This window comes from Streptopelia decaocto (genome assembly GCF_964273445.1).
Source record: "Streptopelia decaocto genome assembly, chromosome: 16".
In the NCBI taxonomy this organism is placed as follows: Eukaryota; Metazoa; Chordata; class Aves; order Columbiformes; family Columbidae; genus Streptopelia; species Streptopelia decaocto.
The window spans coordinates 4,661,656-4,679,010 of NC_138671.1; the positions used below are offsets into that span (position 1 = coordinate 4,661,656).

The following is a 17,355-nucleotide window of genomic DNA, read 5'->3' on the forward strand; positions in this document are numbered from 1 at the left end:
CCTGATGGAAATGGCCTTTCCTGCCCTGCCTTTGTAGGAAGCCCTAGCTTTGGAGAGAGCTAAAACTTGACAACAGCATCCAACAGGAGCTCTAGTTTCTCTTCTAATGACTCACTGATATGGCTATCAGCTCATTACTGTGTGCCACTCTGCCGAAATGGACAGTTAATTTTCTCGTAGCAGGCACTACTAGTTTGAATCCCTTATCCACTTTGTTATTGATGTAACTGCACCCAGCTGCAAATTGGCTGCTGCTTTGTTGGCCCAGAGCAAATTTCTTGCAGCTGTATCATAAATTCATAGATGGTAGACTAGATTGTTGGGGTGCTGGCTGCCCCCTACACCCCTTTGTATCAAACTCTGATTAACAACTGGTAGTGCTTGGAGGGAGGAAGGGTGATCTAGAACAAGGCCATCACTGCCCTTTGTGCCTACAGCCTTGGGCAGGAAGCTCGAGAGGAGGTGAAAATAGGGAGATGCGGGCTGTTTTTTTAGCTGGTTTGTCTTCACCCAATGCAAGCACGGCCTAAGTGAAGTATTCCATCTCTTCATGGCATTGATGAAAGGCTTAACATCAACGATCTTTAATTTGATGATATGTTGAAAGCTCAAGGCTAAGGGAGCAGGAATTAATATCCTTGAGACCTGCCTAGTTCTGCCTCTTTTGACACCTCCTAATTTTCCATGTAAATTGGCTTATGCATCTTTGGCTCAAAGGCTGTGTTGTGTGCTTGGGGGAGTCTGGCATGTCTGATAGGAAATTATCCAGTGTAATGGCAGGGTTATAATTGTGCTGGAGCTATTCAGATCTGCCTCCCTTGTGTGGACGCCCTATCTGTGACTATCTGAATAATCACTGCATTTATAGCAGTATAGCGTGCATTTCTGGTTTGTTAAATACTGTATGCCAGTAGGCGACAGGCCCGTGTGTGTGCAGTTGTGCTCATAATAGTACGTGATGTTTAATCCTCCTGTTATATTGACTCAACTGTGCATGAACAGCAAGGATAGCTCTTAAGCACACACTTAGAAGAATAAGCTCATGCTTTGGCTTATCCAAGCAAAGTAAATTCACGCAGAATTTTGCAGAAGGTAAATAAAGGCGTGAGCACAGCTGCAGGGAAACCCGTTCAAAAGGTATCGATTCACTGGGTTCTGGATCTGTTACTACACAACAGTACAGACTGAAGTCTGTTTCTGACTTCACAGAAAATCGAATGTGGGTATTGACTGTTAAAACTAATTGTACAGTAGAGAAAAAAGCTGTACAAGTCATTTAATCAGCTGAAATTCATTCAGCTTTTAGATGTAAAAGGGTCTATTGACTGGCTGTGCTGTAAGTGCTGCTGATTTGAGGACTGTGTAGCATAATGAGAACTTGTCCCTCTGCACAAATGTAATAAATAAAAACAAGGAACAAAAAGAGCCAGTGTCCCTTTGTGCTACGGGTCTGCAGTTGGAAAATTTCCTTAATTTGCACACAGCAACACTCTTTACTTTTAAGGCCTGAGCTGAAGGTGGGAACCATAGTAACATCAATAATAAATCCCCGGAAGAAAAGGAAGTTTTGCTGAAAAGCGTGTCCCGGTTTGACCCTGGAAGGTGGTTGTGGAAGCAGACCTGTGCGAACCTGGGGGCACGGCCGGGCGTGTGCCAGCGCTGGTGGCTGTGCCGGGGGCTCGGGGACAACGCTGCCCCTTGCACAGATGCAGGTCTGCTCGCCAGGCTGCTGCCTTGGGCTCAGCCCAACAAAGCCTGGCAGTTGCTTTCAGGTAGAAGTGTATGAAGGTGAGAACCTTTTCAACATGCGGGGCTGAAAATGAAGTCTTTGCTCAGTTCGGTCACCCAACTTCTGGAATATCTCAGCAGAGGCTCTGAGCACCAGATTCATTCTGACCGGTTAAAATATTTGTGTTTATCAGGGAGGACATTAAGATGGAAACATGCAGGCTAGGAGCTCTCACAGGCTCAGGAAAGACCTTTCCTCGTAGGCTGGAAGATGGTTATGTTGCTGATGTCCCCTTGCTGACGCTCAATGCTGCTCTATTCAGTTTGCTGAACAGGGTGTTTTGGCCGCAGCGTGGCCGGGGTGTGCTCAGGCAGGGCAGCCTGAACAGGCAGTGAATGGAGATCTTAAAACCCCTGTGCTGGCTAAAAAACAGCATCATAAACAGCAGTGTTATAAGCAGCCAAAACCAACTGTCTTGAAAGAGCTAGTAACAAGGCGAAGGAAACTGCAATAGATTTTTGTAAAACTCACCCCTGGTTTTAATTAGCTCAATAATTCCATTTTCAAAGTCATGGAACCTACTTTGATTTTTTTTATTTTTCCTTTATTTTCCTCCCCAGAAGAAAGTAGCAGAAACTAACTTCTGGAGGTGGTCTGTTTAAAAAGAGCTAAACCCACAAATTCTTACCCTCATAAAGCAACAAGAAGATTGTTTCCCTTTGGCTGCTCTTCCCTCAGTGCTGAAATTGTCTGGCTCTGAGTCTCTAGTGCCCGTTGCTCCCCCTGGAACTTAAAACAAGCCCCTCAGAGATGCTGCTGGTTTCTCTTGACTATTTCCTTTCCCGAAGTGGCACAAATGGCACTGACTGGTCTCTTGGCCAAGTCCTTAGAGCTTCCTTGCACCTCTGTCCCTTCCCAGTGCCTGTATCATCACCCTCAGTCGTGGATCTTTTTGATTAAAGATGTCTTGCTTTTAGTTATTTGGTGAAAACTGAATGACTGTGTCCAGTTGACACATTGATCATCATAGTGTCCTGGCTTTGGAGGCTGGTGAAACCTTTCCCAGCAATCTAAAAGGAAACTTCTAAGTAGAAGCCCAATGGGGAAAAGTCAGGTCAGGAGTGAAAAGGAGAAAAGTTTATGCCAAACTATGGAGATGTTTTTACCTTGTATTATCATCCAGGGCAAAGCTGCTGAAGTGACACAATTTACCTCATTTTAAGCCAGAGTGCATGTGTTTGCAGTTGGGAATGGTCAGGATCTGATGAGTCTTGCTGGAATATATCACCGCCACCATGAGCACCTGTTTCTCCAGCTGTTGAAATGGAGATAACTCCATGCTTATAAATTAATTTCTGCACCCTCTGTAAGTTATTAATGCTCATAACTTGGGCCTGAGGGGGTTGTAGATGTGTCATGTAAAACAATTCTGTGGGCTTCAAAAGCGCTATAGCATCTGCTAATCAAATCTCATCCCCACTCTTTCTCCCAACCAGCTACAGCTCAAGTAAGACTAATATTTTTCCTCGGGGGGTTTGCTGTTCACACTAATGCATCCTGAAATGCACCCATTGGCACAGAAGTGTCAGATGTGATGTGGAACAGCAGGATGGGATAATATAACCCGCTTGCAGAGCCACTGCCACCAGCTGTGTCCTCGTCATGTGTGACAGTGTCCAAGGGCAGGCAGATGTCTCACAGGTCACCGAGTGGCTCCCGCTTTCCGACAGCAATTTTCCTTCTGGGAGTTAAAGCATCAAGTCACAAAAGTCCCTATTTGGATTTTGCAAGGACCAAACCTGTTTTGGCCTTGGCAATTTTTTTCCTCCTGTTGCTTCATCCTTTCCCTTGGTTAAAAGGATATTTATTTCTGTCCTGAAATGGCTGTATTCTGGGGAATGTGTGTGCAGATAAATTGGTTTCTGCACAGTATTTTATGGAAAAGATGTTCCAAAATATGAACTGCTGCTTAGATAGTAACTTTGTGCACTGCTTGTGCTGTCTTTGAGGCCTTCCATCATATGTGTAACATCTCACACAGGATTCCTATGAAGACCCAGTGTTCTCGCAGCATTGTTTGAGTCCCTTTGCCAGTCAGGCACAGAATTTAAATCTGAGCTTCTGCACTGTCACAATTGCCGTTCATTAGTATTGATGGTTTCTCTTTAAAGAAGAGATTAAACACTCCTGAAAAACACTTCTGACAGACCTAATGTATCGTGGCTTGTTACTGGTTGCAGAAGCTTGTTCTCTCCTAGTAATTCTGTAAGTCAGCCGCATGTCACTTAGTGCATCCCATATTTATCTGCAGCAATACTCTCACTGCTGGGTCATTTCTCCCAGCCCATGGGATGTATCTGACAACTTTGCAGCTATTGGAATAAGCACGCTTTACAGAATTAGTACAATTAGGTGATTTGGGGGAGATTAAAGAAATGGAGGTTATGTTCTGTCTCTAATATATCAAAGCTCAGTTGATCTGCCTGATCCTTGATGCTGGCAGGCTTGTCACAACTGCAGCTTTTATCTGTCGCTTGTAATGCTGCAGACAAGCGTTTCTGGTAACTTTGTCTTTTCTTGAATCACCTACTAGTCTTTTCTGTTTTCCTTTCCCGTATTGAAGGACAGAGTCAATATAAGCAGTTTCTTTTCTCAGCAGTACTGTGTTTTTATCGGAGATGACAGCCTACGCTTTCCAAAGATAAAACGATCATGGTTATTCTCTTGTCTCCAGCCCTCATCAGAGATTTGGGTCATTAATATTTGTAAAGCATTTGAAGTTATTAGACTCAAGGAACTAGAGGACAGCAACATGTCAGCTTTCCTTCTTGGCAGCTTGTTTTACTGGTGAAATCAGAGCCCTGAGATGTCAAACTCCACTCTTGGGCAGCCACAGAAGAAGCTTTTGGCATGACTCAGACCTTGTTTTGCTTGGCTTTTCTCTAATCCCCTGTTATTAATTTCGGTGGAGGCAGCGGTGTGAGCGAGAGCAGACTCTGGGTTTGCTCCTGTGGCCGAGCAGCAAAGGGTCTGAGGCTTCCTGGGCAACTGGGCTGTTTCCTTGTGCAATCACGGGCTGTTCAGTGCCTGTGGTTGCCTGACAAGTGTTAACCTCTTGGGTGCGTGTGTGCAATGTTTAGCATGCTGTTCCATTTTTGAAGGGTTCAAATACCTGTCTGAACATGTGTGCTGGGCTGAGCGGGACTCACACCCCTTTGGAGGGTCAGTTTGGTCCCGGGGCATGTTTGGCTGCTCAAGGCAGGTTCCCTGGTTAACTGTTGTTCTAGGGTGCGTCAGACTATGGGTATGCAGAAGGAGATATGATACGGAAACCCAGCAGAGTGCTTGGTGTCTGGTCCACAGCTGCCCTGTCTGCCCCCCCATGCAGCTTCTGCATTTAGATTGGGGTTTATTACCTCCCTCCTGTTCTATCTTTCAAGCCTTTCCTCCCCAAGCACAGATGATAACTTGTGAACTGTCATGGCTGTGTGAGCTGGGAATTATTGCTGCTGAAGAAACTTCTCTAGGCTTGAGGAAACTAAAGCAGCAAGAAAGAGGAAGGCAGACACAGACAGCCACAAAACAAATGACTGAGTCTACCTGCCAGGCCTGTCTGGAAATTATTGTGAAGAAATAAGCAGACACTGATGTAAACTGGGCCAAGTCTCATTGTACAGCTATGTGGCCACCTCAGTGCAGCCTTGATCGAGACCACAGTGGTGTCCTTTCTCATCTCACATCCACACACCAGTGTTTCTGCTATGTGCTTTAGCCAAATCTGGAGATGATAAAATAGCAGAATATCAACAGTTGAGCTCTAATCCATTCCTAGCAAGCCTGAGATTGGACATGATGCCACATGGACAGGAAAAACTGATAAACCAGGCCAGTGCTGTGGATGTGTGGGCTGTGAGTGGCCCATTGTTGGCCAGTGGCTGGGGAGTGGGCTATGGGTGATCCTGGAGCACCTCTTTGGGTGATGGGATCCCCACTGGGTCTTGATAAACCTGACAGCAGAGGGGTCTGGAAGGGTCTGCCAGCCTGAATGTGCATGCACACCTGGGATAATCTAGTGTAGAAAGGTGAGGGGGATGGAGAGGTGCCTTGGGAAAGGCTCCTGTTGGTGTCCCTCACCAAGATGGTGTGTGACACTTTCCTGCCCCAAGGGGCTGCCCAGTGTCTGCAGAAGGGTCTCAGTTTTCTGCTCTCACATGTACCCAGGTTGGCGCTGAAGCTGCAGAGGAGGAGGAGCTGCCCTTCTACTGCAAAGGAGTTTGAGGATAAGGGGATATCTGGGGCATGTAGGTCCTTATGCTGGTTCTTGTAAGAACTAACTAACCAGACCGGCCGCTTCTCCCATCCTGTAGCCTTCAGTGTACCAGAAGATGAGTAGAACTAGAGCTAAAGCCAAAACTTGACTGTACTCAGCCTAGTCCTTTTCCCAGCTGCACACAGAGCTGGTCTGCTCCCCTTCCCTCTAAAACCAGGAGTAATTAGCTATGCTGTGGCAACATAATGAACAGCGGGCTGAATTTGCTGGGTAAAGCCTCCCTGAGCACACAGGATACATCCTAATTACCCTGATTGGGCCATTATGATGCAAGGTAGATGAGGAGATGCTGGAATGTTGTTTTGCTTTTTTTCTTTTACCCTGAGAGCGTTGGGAAAAGAAGGGGGAGGTCTCATTAAAATCCCCCCAGGAAAGACACACCATTTATTTCACACAGAACAATTGATGTTTCCCATGCTGCAAAAAGACTGAATATTAATTCCAGCAAATGGGTCCGTTCTCATTGAGCTGCCAGTGTTCTTAAACCTAGAGCTTGTGTCAGTGCTGGCTGGGGGCTGTGGCTTGGCACAACGCATCTCAGCCTCAAGCAAATGCTTCTGTGCTTTCTGCAGTGGCAGTGGTTGGCTGGGGAAAAGTGTGTGGACTGGAGTAAAAGCAAAGGACAGGCAACTTGTTCATACTCCGAGAGGTGACATTTTACTCTTTTTCTCTTTTCAAGTAATTTCTGTGTTGATAAAATGACAAATTTATGTTGCCAGAGCACTTGGACGTCTAAATTGGGGATTATGATTTAGGAAGTTGTAACGACTTGAGCTTTAAAAAAACCAAACCAAACAAACAACTCAAACCAAAACAACACAAAAAAAACCACCACCAACAACAAAGGGGCTGGAATTAAATTCCCCAAATGCTTTGTGGAAGTCGAAATCCAAAGTTTTAATTAATGAGCAGACAGGAGAGGGCACAGAGGACTGATGTGAACAGTCCTTTCAAAACCCATTTCCATTTCTTGGTGGGAGGGACCTGGCTGCTGGAGAAGATGCAGCTCCAAGAACCAACCTCCTCATGGAATGAGTCAACAAGAGCTTGGAGAAGCTTTCACTAGTGATAACTTCATCCACCATTTCCATCACTGTGTGCTTCACCCTATCAAGTGCCAAAATGTATACAAAAATGTTAGTGTTTCCTGAGGCTGTGGTGGGCTGTGGGTGTGTGGAGTGCCGCTCCTGGACAAGGCAGGAGTCTTCTCCTTGCTGTGGCTGCATAAGGATTTCTCCTCTGAAGTGTCTGGCAGAGCAGGGAATTGCAGCCTGGCGTCTCCAAGCTGTTGTGCTTCCAGCAGCATGTGTAGGAAGATAATTGTAAGAGCTCCTTCAGACAGGCAACTTAATAATAACCGAACGGCAGAATAATTAAAATCATGTCACTGACTCTAAGCCTGCCTACCGTGAGTGGAAACCTGCAGGGAACAGAAGAGCACAGGTTGGAGGGAAGGGCTGACTCATCTGTTAACTTAGTTTTAGGTGGAAGGAACAAGGTTTAAGACCTAAACCAAAACCTGTGTGTGTCTGTGTTTAGCTGGGGTAGGGCACAAAATCTCTAAGAGAAGGTAACATCTGTTGTGCCCTCCTGCAACCAGGGTCTACATCTCTTAACAAAGGTTTTCCCTCCGGTGATGCAGTGAGTTCCCTGTTCAAATGCTGCCCTGTAAATACAGCTTCAAAATACACTTTGAGGCACCGAAGGGCTCCTGGAGATGGGGGCTGTAGATGAGACGTCCCTCCCCTTTGACTGCTCTGCTGTGGGTGATGCTTTCCTGTGTTCTGCCCCCTCCCCAGCCCCACAGCAGGGATGGAGCTGGTGGAAAGGCTGCAGGGGGGTGGGAGGGTTTAGCTGTGTTGTTTTGCTAATGGGAGGTGAGTGAGAAAGGGCATCACGGTGTGGTCCCTGCCTCTGGCAGGAGGGCTAATGCGGAGTGAGTGGGCTGGGAATGTATCTGTACCTGCCGCGTGGCTTCTCTCCCACCAGTGAGCATGCTGAATAAAATGAGTTCAATTAGCAGCCCAGGAGGATTGATGGAACGTGATTAGTCAGGTTCTGGCTGTGTCCCAGGGGCCAGTGAGTCACCTCACCTTTCCCTCCTCCCCACCCAGCAGCAGCCAGTGTTGTGCTTGTTCTCCATCACAGCTGCAGTTTGCTCCTGGGCAGGTTTATCTGGGAGAGGCTCCAGGTGGACAAGGCTGTCTGGGGAAGGATGCCACCAGCCTGTCACCCGGCAGGGCTTTGGGGACCTCAGCTCCAGCTTGTCCTTTGGGCTGGCTTGGCAAAGCTGTGTCTGTGGGGAGGCAGGAGTGGATGTGGGGATCTGTAAAGTGGGAAAGGTGAGAAAGGTGAGCCAGGGGCTGAACCTGGCAGTGAGCAGCCAAGCAGGGTCTGTCGGTAGCTGGGAAAGCAGGAGTAAGCGACTGGACCATCTGCCCTTTGTGGGAGTTTGTCAAGAGCAGAGCTGTGACATGGGGCTTCAGTCGCACCTCTAAGGACAAGGAGGGGAAGAGGAGGGGGTGGAGAGTGAACCCATCTGTCTTCCTGCTGCCTGACGAGGCAGCTCATGAACACACAGAAAAAGTGCTGGCAAAAGGAGACAAGGAAATTTGTCTCATCCAGTGTGGCAAGCTGCTGTTCTGAACAACTAGATGGCATAGTTTCTTTCACCCTTTGGTTTTGGGAGTGCTTTTGCCCCAGGTTTTTCAGCTGGATTTCCCTTAGTTTCTCTCAAGTGAGAGAGACAACAGGCTGTGTACGGGAGGCAGGGCTGCAGGGAAACACCACGTTATCTCTGCTCTTCTCATCGCACCTTTCAGACGAGCCTCGCAGCAATTCAGCTGCCTGTCTCCACCTGAGTAGCTGCGTTCTTTTCTACTTAGCGATACCTTTTATTCCCGATACCTTTTATTGAGGGTCTGCAATCAATAACTGAGGCACTGAGGTGGGGGTGCGGGGGAATTACATAATGAATACAAAGAGCTGAATAGACAAAGAGGTAAAACTGAACACAAACCAGAACATTAACAGACTCTCTGACTTAACAAAACTGGCTCTGAAATATAGGGGAAAAGGAGTAGGGTGTTTAGAATAGGTCACACCAAGGTGCACAGAGACTGTAGAGCTATTGGAAGTCCTTACCTTATCCCTTATGGAGAGGTACACCTCTGATGTTTGATCAAAAGGTTCGTGTTCAAAGGAGAGGCTTTTGTTCATCGTGCTCTGTGCTTTGGGGTGATTTAGGGAAGATGGAAAAAGCTGCCTGTGTTCTTTGCTAGTTTCCTTTGTCCGTACCTCTTTTTCCAGTCTCCCAGCACATCCCCAGGCATCTGCGTCTTCCCGAGGTGCATTTGCTGGAGCTTTTATGGGTATATATGGAAAGAAATGGGACCCCACATCCGGCATTGGGACATCTGAACTAGGAAACCCCTTGGGGACAGGCAGGAGGAACAGGAGGGAGTGGAAACCATGAGGCCTTGCAGGGTGGTGGGAAGGGCCAGGTGCCTCTGCTGGGCCACCAGCTAAATGAGAAGCCTCAATGCTTGGAGCAGGTCTCTCTAGCATGGCTTTCCCCGTCACATAAATGGGATCTAAAAGGACTTCAGGCTGGCAAGATGGTTGTGTACTGTGCCTTGACTACAGCGTGATGAGATCTGGAAAATGTCTATCCCACAAAGACCCTTCCCAGTGTTGCAGCAGCTGGTGCTGACCACCCGTCTTGTTTAGCCCACGGTGGCCCTGTGGTTTTCAGCACGTGGCTTGGCCACATTACATCAGACTGATTCACTTAAGACTGGAGCAGACTAGTGTTCTACCATAAACACCTTTACTGTAAATGAGATAATATCTTCAGTGTGCTGCCCTCTGAGAGCCCTGACAATCCAGTCTGCTTTCACTTTCCTCATTACTGGTATTAAAGGAGAAAAATAACCCCAACAGCACGCCCAACCATCACCACCTCCTTTCACAGGGAAGCATACCAGTCCTCCCCTTAACTTCCTTATGGGAGAAAGGGAGCACAATAGCTTCCCGTGTCCCGAGAGCAAGTCTGGCTTGGCACAGCACGCATTGTCCTCGACCTTTGCTCCTGAGCACTTTGGGGAAAGTACTGACCAAAGAGCAAATCAGCTCCGTGAAAACCAGCACAGGTGAAAATTCCTAGCAGTTAAAATGTCATAAAGCTTGAAAGCTCCACTTTTATCTGTCTGGCTTTATTGCCCAGGGGTGAAAAATTTATAAGATACCGTACGGTCAGGGTGTGGATGTGCTGCTGCGGTGGGTGCCGGTTCACAGAGCCTGGAATGAAAATACAGAGACCCCGCTATGCGGGTTGTTCGGTGACTCAAAAAGCAACGCGCTGTGTCTGATGTTGCAGGAGGTGCCGGTGTTGTGCACTGGCCTGCTCTGGTCGCTGGAGGTGAGTCAATGTTCTCCGCAGGGTGAAGACTCAGGTGTTGGCTGTGCCTAAAACCACCGTGAGTGTGCGTGGGGGTGTGTTGGGTGCAGCTGTTAGTGTGCGTGGCTTTGGTGTTCCCGTGTAGGTGGGACAGTTTTGCTGTGTGAGGGTGAATTTCTGTTCTGGGTGTACTGTGGGTGGCTGGTGGCATGAAACCATAAGCGTGGTAACAAATTTTGTGCTGTCCGATGTTTTTAATTCTTCATTATATTAAACCCATCTACAGTAACCAGTTCCTTCATGTTTGACATAACGTTGAACAATGCCTGCACGGTCCCCTGGGCAGGCTATCAGTGTAATCCCCCGCGTTTAGCTGATCCGTGCTGTCTTTATGTAATGAGCAAAGTTGTTTCCTAATCTGTGACCGTTAAAGCTGCATTTACAAATCAGACATTTAATTTTCCTTCTTTTAACTTTGTAAAGCATTTGTTATTCTGAGGAAGCTGCATAAGCAACTCCCCTTCCTCTGAGCTGCCTTTTCACATCTTCTCGCTTCACAGATCTATGCACATTGTGGTTTTTAGTGGTGTTTAAAACCCTGTTCCTGGGGTTGCCTGATGGCCATGCAGACTGTGAGGCACAAGAGCAGCATGAGGAACTAGCAGTGCAAAAATCGGCTCATTGGCGTCAAAAGCCACGAAGCTGGTGTTAGCAGCAGTAGTTTTGATAATCATTTGCAGTCCCTTGAAGCAGTACAATTGTTATCTGCCTGATTTTGCTTGAAATGTTTAGGATTAGCACGAAAATTAGCCAGTTCTTGAAAAGAGCTTGGTTGCCAAACAATGCAGCCCACTGGAGGCAGATGTGGCTGGACCAAAAGGCCAAGTGGCAGACCTAGGTGAGACTTCTGGCCCCAAGATCTCTCTCTGCTGTTTTCTTCTAGGATGTGAGCACAACCATCAAAGTTTTCAGGTCAGATTTCTTACCAAAAAGAAGTATATGACATTGTGTTTCAAATGTTCAAGTTTTGAATGAAGGAGCTCTGTATTGGCATGCTGCTTGGGAATCCTGGTCAGGCCAAGAGGCGGGGAATCACTGGGCAGTGTTGTTGGTGGAGGTTTCACTCTTCCAGGGTGAATGTTCCCCCTTGAAATCCTCTTTCTGTCTTTTCTCTCTTTTCCATCCATCCCCTTTGGGGGTCCAGTGTCTTGTGTGACAAAGTCCTCCTGTGCAGGAGTGGAAAGAAGCAGCAGTATGCAGCATCTCACAGGCCAGGGGCAGTGTAGGAGCAGAGCCCTGCAATGAAAAAGGGAGGCACCTGGACTCCTGCAGGTGGAAGCTTGTAGTTCACATGCTTCATCAAGAGTTGCCTGAAGCTGCTACTTCTCCATGAACTTACAGACCTGAAGGCTTTCTGCTGTGGTCGCTTCGGAGTGCCCTAGTGAACAGCCACAGTCACAGGCAGTGAACGTGGGGAAAAGTCATCCAGAAACTGAGTCTGCTGGGTGGATTCTGGTGCTAGTTTCAGACATACGCTGGCCTCTGTCATGCTGTTGTTGTTGACAGAGCTGCTGTTGCGACATGGCTCTTTTGCGGGGCGGATGGCCACTAAGAACTGGCGCTTGAAGGTCTCGCTTAGGGCAATGTAGAGGAAGGGGTTGAGGCAACTGTTGGCATAGCCCAAGCTAATGGCAAAGTTGTAGGCATAAAAGAAGGCCATGGATGGTGTGTCGATGCCGAGGTGAACCAGCTGGAGGATGTAGAAGGGAGCCCAGCAAATGAAAAAGGCGGAGCAGATGGCAACTGCCATGCGGGTGACTTTCTTTGTACGTACTCGGAGGCTCCTTTGGGGCAATGGGACCACAGTGGTGGCCATGTGCTGGAGGATCTTAAAATAGACCACACAGATCACAATCAATGGCACAGCAAATGCCAGCATGAACTGGTAGAGAGTGAACCAGTAGATATCAGTCTCTGGGTTGGGAAGCAAGAGAGCACAGCGGACCGTCCCATCCTCCAAAGGCATAAGACCTGCGTACATCCACACGGGAATGATGGTCAGGAAGGAGAGGAGCCACACCAAGCAGATAACTAGAGCTGCAACACATGGGGTCCGGACATAGGTAGATTTTAGAGGGTAGACAGTTGCCAGGTAACGGTCCAGTGTCATCACTGTAAGGATGTTGGTGCTGGTGATCTGGCTGTTCGTGTCCAGGGCGGTGATGATAGTGCATAGGGGAGCTCCAAAATACCACGAGCCATTGCCTAGGAGCTGGTGGATGAGAAAGGGCATACCCAAGAGGAAGAGGAGATCCACAATGGAGAGGTTGAAGATGAAAATGTCAGGCACAGTCTGTTTGCATCTCAGCTTCTTCTTCTTGATGATAGTGTAGATGACAATGAGGTTCCCCACAATGCCCAAGAAACAGATGATGCTGAAGAGGCTGGGCATGATCACGTTGGTGTATGGTGCTGGCTTCTCTGCTGCTGCCAAAACAAACCAAAGCAGTGAGTGCAACCCAGAGGCAACCCCTTTACATCTCTGTGTGCCTGCCCTGTCCTGCAGCTGGGTCCCCCTCAAAGATGTAGCTTGGAATGATGTTTAAGACCCCCTGCAGCACTCGGGGAGGCTTAGCTGGGGATTTGATACTTCCTTCGCTGCCACTCAGTGTGTGCAGCACGCCGTCCAAATCTGGCCATGTGCAGGCATCTTTCCTCAGCTCCTCTGATGTACTTCTGTCCTGCTCTGAAACTGCCCAGCTCTTTTTTGGGTGACTAACGTCAGACTGGTGTGCCTCTGTACTCACCAGTGTCTGACAGAGTTGATAATAACTTGTATTCTGGGGAGTGCTGGGTGTCCAGCCATTTTTGAGAGGAGTGGGTGAGGCAGCTGGTGCTTTGCACATGGAAGAAGTGGAGCCTCTATGTGGGTGCTGAAATCCAGATATAGTCAATGCTCAAGCTGTTGTCAGAAAGCTTCAGCTCATCTGTTGGTTGGTTTTATCTATTGTACAGTATGAGGCACAGTTCATTGGCCTTGCAGGCAGATAACTAATGCTTATCTATCTTATCTAACTAATGCTATCTCTTATTGTGAGATGTGGGACTGTACCCTGGCTGTGTCCTAGCCCTGTTGTCAGGATTAGACCAGAGCACATGCTCCTTTCCATGTTCCTTCTGTGCCCTCTCCCTTTCTCTGGTTTATTTTCTCAAAAGAAATCCAGGTGTGTGGCCAGACAGGGATTTGGGAATCCGCTTCAGTTGCCTTTCTACAGGGAATGCCCTAGTTATACAAGGAGAAAAACATGGCCTAAAGATGCTGTCTCAGAGTTCTGGATGTAGGTGGATTTCCAGGGCAAAATTCTTGCCTGATAACACTTAGCTCATCAACACTGATGCTTGACTGTTGCTCTTTGTGGGGGGAGGCCCAAACATAATCTAATTCATATTTTCCTTGTTCTTAATCTGGGTTTAAAATGACATTTCGAAGCCATAAAGCCTCAGTGCCAAGCCACAGGGATTTCTGCTCTTGGGCACAGAAGGTGGTGTCTGATGCACTGGTTGTGGTGCTCTCTGTTCTGCAAGGCTGCCATGTGTGGTGTGTGATGGAGTCTGAAATCACGCTTCTCAGCTGAGGCAAATCTCATTACTCCTCTCCTATGGGACTTTTTTTTTTTCCTAGAGGAAGGCTTTGTGTGAGTTATTTGTGTGGTTGTTTCAAAGACAGGTGTGACAGCTCTGAAGCCTAAACTGCATGTGTCTTTAATTGAGTTGCAGATGATTCAATGTGGTGTTTGTTGGAAGTGCTTTCAGTCTCTCTGCTATTCCACCTCCTTAGCAGCCTACACCTGCAGGAGAAGTGGGGAAGTGTCCTCCAACAGAACCTAGGGAAATCTTGACAATGAGATTAAATGAAATAACAGATACTCCTAAGGTGCTCCCTGTGCCAAAGTGGTGTCTGTTTGCTGACTTTGACCTCCAGAATTTTTGAGCATAAGCTTCTCCAGATTTACTCTAGTGTGACAGAGCAGTTTGACTGGGTTGGCAAGATAACTGAGGCTACACCACTGGCCTGGCTTGTGGCTGGAAAAGTGTGTACAAGAACAACTGTGTGTAATATTTCAGTGCTGTTAGAAGTGGGACATGATGACCTGCCACTGCCTCAGTCCTTCTGGCATTAAGAAGTAGCCCGCTTAGGCATAAGCAAGGCCAAGGTCAGAATCCAGTATGCCACACCATTTTATCTGAAAACCTCTACGTAGATGACAGAAAGCAGCCAATGAGGCACAGGAGGACTGGCAGGGGCCTGAAAGCGAAGGCCAGGCTTGGTTGATAAGACAAAAAAGCCTGGACCAGGCTGTTCGTGGGGGTTTAAACAGTCCCTTTTCCTCCTGGCTGCTCATTAATGCAAGGAAATGCCCCAAGTTACATGACTTTTGGTAGATAACACAGTCATCAGCATCCTATTGAGACCTGGTAGTTAATCTTCAGCATCCAGCCTGTGCCTCCCATGAACATCCAAACAGATCTCACACCTCCTCAATGCTTGGAGGCTGCAGACTAGGAACAAAACTACTGTGGTCTTGGTGTTCTGCCTGTAGCCATTATGAGTTCTGCTCTCCTCTCTTTTAACCCCAAATTTTGTTGTGAATGTTGAGGAAATGGATTGTATGAGTGAAACATAAATGTCACTTGGTTAGCTGGAAACTGGGACAAAATGTCTTTTTCCTGTGGTATAATCAATACAGTGCTCAGGGTGATCCTGTAACATTTGTAATGAGCTCAGCTGGCCTTAAAGCAGTATGTGTGCAAGCCCAAAGGCTTTGTGTGAAAGGCAGGCTGTCTAGTGCTGTAGCATCTTTCCTCCTGTGGGTATTTGCCCAAACAGGACTTCCAAGTGTTACTAGCTGGAAGCTAGTGTGAAGCTACAGTCATATGTGTATTATAGGCTGGCGTCAAAAGTGCGTGACTATCAACTACTCAAAAGTTATCATCTTGAGATATGGTTGAATCTGCATTTTCAGTGCTGCTTCTGTGCATGTCCAAGTGCCTGTATTTTGTTTACTGAAACAGCTACTTCAGGCATTGATTTGTCCTTGCCTGTAGATCTGTGGCTGCCCTAATACTCTTTCTAAAAGTCCCCAAGTGGGACTGCACTGTGTGAACTGAATGACGACTGGCCTCATTTTTTTTTTTTTTTCTCTAAGGTGATTGTTGTCCTCAGCCATGCCCAGATATATAAGAAACTACTTCTTTACTGCATTTCAGAAGGAAGCACATAAAGTACACTTTCAGTTACAAAAGACGTGTTAGTGGAGAGGTAGTTAAAGGCCACATATAAAACATCTTCTGTTGAAGAGTTTCACCTACTTGCACCATTGAGAACTAGCCTGCCTGACCCTAAACCTTTGGTTTTTGGGAACAACAGTAACGTGGAGAAAATAGACTACTGAGGATTTCTGCTTCCCTCTCTATTGGTGTCTTCTGTTCTCTGTTTCTTGTTCCTCAATCTGTTCAGCTGGTCTAGTAAGACCAACAGGCTGTTGGAGTTATTACTGCCTCTCAACCAAAAGGTGATGATGAATCGCTTCAAGCCACTGGAGCCAGGGGTGGTTTATACTGGGGCTTCATCTTGGTACTGTGTGGTGTCCCGGGAGGGTGCGCTTGGGCTTGGCCCTGGGCCCCTCCGCTGCCCCCGGGGGTCAGTCCCGTCCCGCCCGCTCGGGCCCGGAGCTGTCCGCCCTCGGGTGCTGAAGGCGGCTCACCCTGGCGGGCACCCCGGGGATGTGTGTGGGGGGTTTCTGTGCCCCTTCTCTCATCCTCACCCACTCCATAGGGTCCCGGTCGGCCCCCCAGCCCCGCCGGGCTCAGCACTGCAGAGCAGCGCAAGAGTCATGTGCAGCCGGACTGTCCCCCACAAAGCTCCCCGCACCCCCCGCCCGGCCCCGGCGCCGCGCCCCCGCCGGACAGGTGCACGCCCGCCCCGCGCAGCCCCTGCTCACCTGAGCCGTTCCGAGCCTCCGGCGCGGAGAAGTTACGGGAGGAGTTAGCGGGGGCCATGGCCGTGAGTCCCGGTGCCAGGGACGGAGAAAACCGGGCAAGTTCCCTCGGTAGATCTGCGGCAGCGATGGGGTGGGGGGGCTTCCTTTTCCTCGGCAGGGCGGCCCGGGGGGCCAGGCAGAGTGTGGGAGGCAGGAGCCGTCCTGCAGCCGGGGAGCAGAGGCTGCGGCTCGGCTACGCCGCGCTCCGCTCGCCCACTCCCGCCCCGCCGAGCCTGGAGCAGGTACTGACATCAAAGAGCAGCTGACTCCGCCAGCCACGTCGTTTGAGAGCATCCCTCCACCGCCGTCGGGTGGGAGGGAGTGCCGGGGCTGGGGAGCTGCCCTCCCGCCGTGGTGAGGGGGCACTCTGGGCGGGGGCTGGGCAGTGGCTCGGTAGGGCTGCGGTGAGCGCCCCTTCACATCACTTGCCGCCCACGAAGGGATGGCTAGGATCTGTGCCCTTCCAATTACAGCCAGCCCGCTCTTGCTATCGTCAGTAGGAGAGGAATAGCAAATTTTGTCTTTAAAGTAGCTCTGATCTCCTGCTTTCAGTGTGTGTCTTTCTCTCTCGCAGAGACACAGTTTTCATCTCTGAGTCACAGGCACATCCCCACTAATGGGGCTGGGGAACGTCAAGGCCCTAAGTTACCCACTGAAAACTCTGTTGCTTTGACCCTCTGACACCTCTAACACTAATTCCAACCTGAGACGTTTCTGTTGTAATAATTCTCCGCTGTTTTCTGCTGTTCTACTTCTTGTCACAGATAATTTGCTGCCTAGCTCCAGAAATTACCTCTATTGTTAGCTCAGACTTTGTGTTCTATTTTTTGGCCTTAAAAATACTAGGCAAGAACCC

At 48.5% G+C, this 17,355-nt stretch overlaps 1 protein-coding gene across 1 annotated transcript; it reads right to left on the reverse strand.

Annotated features, from left to right (window-relative positions):
- Positions 1 to 11,896: 11,896 nt before the first annotated feature.
- Positions 11,897 to 16,518, reverse strand: MCHR1 (melanin concentrating hormone receptor 1; the record flags this gene model as incomplete). The annotated part of the gene is made up of 2 exons (XM_082067234.1): positions 11,897 to 12,945; positions 16,461 to 16,518. The coding sequence occupies 2 exons, from the start codon at positions 16,516 to 16,518 to the stop codon at positions 11,897 to 11,899; spliced, it is 1,107 nt and encodes a 368-aa protein (XP_081923360.1).
- Positions 16,519 to 17,355: the final 837 nt, after the last annotated feature.